The following is a 5,935-nucleotide window of genomic DNA, read 5'->3' as shown; positions in this document are numbered from 1 at the left end:
GAGGAAGTCACTCATTCTCGCTCTTGACAAGATCAAAAAAAGTAATTAACTATGCGATTAGCTAGAACTGATCCAGATTTCTAGCTAATCCAGATTTGATGTAATACGTTGTTTTGCAAATTTTTAGTTTAGAAATCATAATATAGTGATTTTTGAACATAAAGTATATTCTAACATGATTATTGGGTCAGTTGCAGATTACTAGGCGACAGTAACTCAATTACTGAGGGTCAGTAATCGATTACTGGGCGTCAGTAACTCTATTACTGAGCGTCATTAATCGATTACTGGGCGTCAGTAACTCTATTACTGGGGTCAGTAATCGATTACTGAGGGTCAGTAACTCGAGTTACTGGGGGTCAGTAGTTGTGTTACCCGGGGCCAATAGCCTTTTAGGGAATCATTACTCAATTACTGGGGGTCAGTAACCGAGTTTACAGTGACCGGAATCCGGCAACGGGAGAAATAAGTTGATTATTGGGGGTCAGTAATTAAGTTATTGGGGGTCAATAACTCGATTATTAGGGGTTAGTAACTTAATAAGGTGATTACTGGGGGTCAGTAACCCGATTATTGGGGGGCAGAAATCCAACAACAATGACCAGAGAAAGTCCGGCGACAGTGATCAGAGAAAATCCAGCGATGAGATTCCGGTGACCGGAGTCCGGCGGCCGGTGACCGGAGGCTCCGGCAAAGTCTTCCCTCTCTTATATTTTTTCTCTCTCTGTGTGTATATAAGGGATAAGGGTAAAAATGTCTCAAAAATATTTTTTTATTATAAATTTAATAAAGATTTGTGTATTTGGGCACAAATAAGAACACCTTATATTGAAATAGGCTCATGCTTATTAGATTTATTGAAATGGGCAATAAATAATTTAAATTAGTATAAATGGGCATTTTCCCTTAAACTAATGGATGAACATTAAACAAATTTATTACAAGATTATTTTAGAAGGTGAAGACTCACTTTTCAATTGAATTTTTACATCTCCACCGTCTGGTCTTTAGATACTAATGTATAGATCATCTCTGCAAAATTTCAACCAATTTGGTTATCATTAAGGCACTCAAATTTGATTAAACTAATGGATGAACATTAAACAAATTCATTACAAGATTATTTTAGAAGGTGAAGCTGGTACTGTAGCGGGCAACTGTGGGGTGAGTAACAATTATTTTAAAGGGAATTAAGATCTACACTCCTACTTTTTATTTTTTGTAACTTAAAATTTGTTTTTAGTGATTCAAATTTTGTATTCATATGAGAATGATGACTAAAAATAAAAAATGAGAGTGTGGATTTCAATTTAAAGAGTGTAGATTTCATTTTTCATTTTAAAATACTTAAAATTAGTTGGGAGTAGTCCTCCACCTTTATCAACCGTCGGCTTTAACCCAACTGACCATTTCACAATATCCCAATATCAGAGCCTAATGGTATCTCTCTGCTGGAGTGTGAGACTATATAATGTACTCCAGCCTCTTTTGTTTGGCATCGATGAAATGAATATGGATGTTTAACCTTAATTATTTCCTTTTCAATTCACTCAATTGATCTGCAACTTCTGCAAGAACAATATTCACACCAGAAGACTTGTTGCCTAAGATTGAGATAGCCGAATTAACAGTCAACCAGGTATGTTTAATTATTGTTTATTGTTCTTTATTCAACATTGATACATCAGTTGAGGTTATTTTGCTGATGACTACTGAAGCAGAAGCTTTTAACTACCTTCTGTGTCGAGCTTGGGAACTTGAATAACAGAAACTGGAACTTTCTAGTTTTTCAAATCTGGAGTTCCTTTATTTCGGCTACATATATAAGTAAGCACGAGATCATGAAGTTTTCACTTGATACAAAATTGCATATGAGGTAGAATCACCAAGATTAACAACTTCTACAATTCATCATAGTTAGACAGGATAGTAAGCCATCCATCTACCAACCAGGCTAGCAACTTCCTTTGGCTGGTACTCTGCAGCAAGGTGGCCTGCTCCCTATATACACATTCAACACAGAAATCATTATAACTTCATATCATATGAATAAATTGATACGGACCAGTTTCTGTATCACATCATCGATGAACTGAATGACTTAAAATATACTTGCCTTTACAGTAGCAAATATCAAGGTGATGTAATCATTTATTAACTTCTTGGTGTATCTGCATCAAACAAAATTTCAGTTGTCATGAGAATTGATTTCTGAGGATCAAGAAGAAACGGAGAGACTTTAGGTAATCTCAGATTTGGATTAGCAAATGAATGGGAGGAAGCTTTGAGACAGACCCTTTAGTTTGTCCATCAAGGGACCATGTCCTCCAGGACTCATCTACAGTCAAATTCAGCAAATTTATCCATGCTTGTGTACCAATATGAGGAACAGACATGTCATGGTCACCACTGTACAAGGCAAAACATTGTGCTATTCAGTCATGCTTCTCATATCTGCTAGCATATGCAAAATGACAATAGATGTGTCTATCTGAGGAAATTAAGGTAGATATTTACCTGTATATCAAAGCACGCAGGTCAGCCTTTTTTGAGAGATTGAGATGATAACTGAGAGAACTGGTCACTACATAAGTGTAACCCGTCAATGTGGTATTACATGGTTTCCACAACAATTTTGTACCCTGATTTGAATCAGAAAAATGATTAAATTAGTGCATTGCTTCATGCTTTCTTTCTTATAATTGTTGATGTACGATATAATGACTGATAAATTGCGTATCAAACATACCGTTCGGACACCAAGAGCATCTCGGACAGCTTTGGTGTTTGCCCAGATGTACAGAAGCATGTAATTGTACTCCTACAAATTGAAAATCAATTTGGTGCTAATTGCTTAGGTTTACTGAACATATAGGGGGAAATTTGCTGCATAAAACTTAATAATGGTATATTGATATACAATACATACCCGACACCAAAGTGCAGGACCATTGGTTGGTGAACTTAGTAAACCTTTGTATAACTCTTTAAGATATCTTCGAGCTGTGCTTATCTTCTTTGACCTCGGCAATGAAGTACTACAGTCTGGTTCCAAGATATTGACAGGATTTATATCCTTGATGAGCTGCAAATTGACATGTACGCTCAATGCCTATGATCTCAGTAACGAAAACTAGTTGGATGATGAAACAAATGGATGGGTCTCTACCTGATCAATAGCCTCGATATCAGCAATGCATGCAGCATTGCTTGAATTTACATTCACGTATTCACCATTGCAACTTGTTTTTGCTGCCTTCAGTTAATGTATAGGGATTATGAAGTATATAACATATGAAGCACCAGTTCAACACAGTCTATATCCGAGAAAATGGTACTAGTAAATTGCTATGGAAATTTTTACCTCATAAAGTTGATCCGATACAAGAGTCAGCCGGTGGGCATATGGGATTATTGCATTACCATCAATAACTGAATCCGTGACTGGGTTCTGAAGCAGATATCCCTGATACAGTTCAAGCATACGGTAATGAACAAGAATTCACACACACACAACTGAAAGCTATGATGTAACCATCATGGCGAGTAAAAAGTAACCAGCTTGATTAGTTAGCAGATTTATCTACCTTGATGTTCATTAGAGGCACACTTCCATTTTCATTACCTGCAATATCATGAGGAAGTAGGATTAACCATAAGCTAATAACTTTTACAATGACAATGGCTACAAGCCAATGATTCATCATTTTGGTGAGTATATAGAGAAAGAAAGAGAAAAAACTAGTTATAATAGGCTGAAACATGTAGATATACCATCCACTATCTTTTGTACAATCATTGGAACTATCAACCCACTGAAGGATTCACCACTGATGTAGAGTTGATTTTCCACATATGCAGGGTGTGCCTCCAGCCACTGTGCAGCAACAAAATTTGTCAAATTCAGCCACTACATGTCTACATGTCACTTTTTGGTAAAGACAAGTTTTAACACATATACCTTCTGGAGAAATTCATAACCTTGTTCTGCATATTTATACTCGTCCACATAGAAACCTTCTTGGGTTGTTGAATAGGAGAATCCAGCACCAGCTGGTGCATCCAAGAATATGATGTTGAGTGCCTGAGAAAAATAATAATCAGAACTGTTGAAAGGGTATGTCCACACACACACACATGCATTCAAAGTAGTACAGAAGGACATAGAGCACAAAAGCATATATATGACGCAGATCACCTCTGTCCATGAATAAGGGTTGTCCTCAAGTGTTGGTAGGCTTCCATTGTAATGTGCAGAATTGAAAGATAATGGACCTATATATTCAAAGCAGTACTTATGTCAAGAACATTTACTTTGGACCTATATATTCAAAGCAGTACTTATGTCAAGAACATTTACATCAAAACAAAACCAAGACCAATTATAGTGGAGAGATACAATGCCTCCTTAATTCTAAGCCTCTAAGGTCACCTAACAAAATTACAGTCTAAGGTGAGAATAGAAATAGTAAAATTGGGTTTCCCTTGCTACATGAAAAAGGAATAAACAATTTTGAGGATGAGAAAAGTACCATTCTCAAAGAAAAAGCCATGGAGACCAGAGCAGCCTGGACCTGCACCAAACCGTAACACAAGTGGATCTTGTGCAGGGCTTCTCTGAGAATCCACAAAAACGTAAAATAGCTGCACTTCCTCATTGTCACCTACACCGATATATCTAATGCACAAAAAAAAATGACCAAAACACCCATAAACACAGTAGACTACACCGTCATATATACTGAAGTCAGGAAGTACATTTCTCACGATTAACACTAGTTTCACTTTATGATCATATACACAACAAATCGTAAGAACACCTTTACAATGCAGTATGCCAACAAACACTAAAACTAACATTCAGACTTACAATATTTATGGCTTTCTACTAATATAAACTTACACTAACAACAATCAGGTTTTCATCAACAGAGACCAAGCAAGAACAAGCAGAAAAAACTAAAACTACTTTTTGAGGCATTTCATCGAACAGGTTGTGCTCACCCCAAAACATAAAACTTAAGAACAGAGAGAAAACAGAGCCGAAAGCTAACCCGGTTTCCATTGTGAAAGGAAGATCTCCAGAGTAACCCGGTAGAGTGGTAACAATTTTCGTAGTGATGTTTGAAGCTGAAGTTAAAGTGATTAAACTCAATAATGTGACAAGTTGACGCAAACCCATGAACATATTCATTTTGGGCAACACTCAAAGAACGATGTCCCTGTATCCCTATATCCAGAAGCTGCTAATGCTCTGTAAAGCTGATCAAACTCGAACAACATGGTTTATATAGTTTGGATAAATACCAAATGTTCTTATTATTTTAATCCAAATGATGAAGTACCAGAAGACGGGAAGATCTTCTGCGGCGAACTGACCCAAATATAGAAAAACGTGGTTGATACACTTGTAATTTACAAGTATACCAATTCTCAGCATGACTTTTGGTTGATATACTTGTACTTTACAATACCCAGAAACCCATCATTTTCAATTTAGAATTACAGCTGCAAGTCAAATATTGACAATGTAGTCAATTTCACAGACCCTGCCATTTCTATTTATTTTTTTGTATTATTGTATATCCTCTACCCCTAAAGAAGGAAGGGATGTGAAATCTATATACCCCAAATTGAAATCCACACATCATTTTTCATTTTTTTTGTTAACATATTCATAAAAAAAACAAAGTTTAAGTCACTAAAAGACAAAGTTAAGTTACCAAAAGAGAAAAAAGAAAAAGAGTGTGTGGATTTCAATTTAGGGTGTAGATTTCATAACCCCAAAGAAATATGAAGAAGGAAAACTGGACGTCACATTAGCGTGTAAAATGTTAATTTACTATATATCTATTTGTTGATCACTGTTCATCTACAATTTTTACTGTTCATCTACAGTAAAAAACAGTTTTGGGCTTGGGCCATTTTTTTTTTT

General features: G+C 36.0%; 1 protein-coding gene across 1 annotated transcript; it reads right to left on the bottom strand.

The window, feature by feature from the left end:
- Window positions 1–1,672: 1,672 nt before the first annotated feature.
- LOC101311192 (serine carboxypeptidase-like 18-like) lies at window positions 1,673–5,425 on the bottom strand. The gene is made up of 14 exons (XM_004299734.1): window positions 5,055–5,425; window positions 4,533–4,678; window positions 4,199–4,275; window positions 3,962–4,084; window positions 3,775–3,877; window positions 3,588–3,625; window positions 3,365–3,466; window positions 3,170–3,256; window positions 2,930–3,085; window positions 2,750–2,821; window positions 2,518–2,642; window positions 2,296–2,409; window positions 2,117–2,171; window positions 1,673–2,001 (listed from the first exon to the last, which is right to left on the bottom strand). The coding sequence occupies exons 1-14, from the start codon at window positions 5,192–5,194 to the stop codon at window positions 1,918–1,920; spliced, it is 1,422 nt and encodes a 473-aa protein (XP_004299782.1). The 5' UTR covers window positions 5,195–5,425; the 3' UTR covers window positions 1,673–1,917.
- Between the last annotated feature and the right edge of the window lie 510 nt (window positions 5,426–5,935).

The sequence above is a fragment of the Fragaria vesca genome, linkage group LG5, assembly GCF_000184155.1.
Source record: "Fragaria vesca subsp. vesca linkage group LG5, FraVesHawaii_1.0, whole genome shotgun sequence".
Classification (NCBI taxonomy): domain Eukaryota; kingdom Viridiplantae; phylum Streptophyta; class Magnoliopsida; order Rosales; family Rosaceae; genus Fragaria; species Fragaria vesca.
Note: the sequence above shows the minus strand (reverse complement) of the source record. Positions and strands in the feature narration are given on the sequence as shown.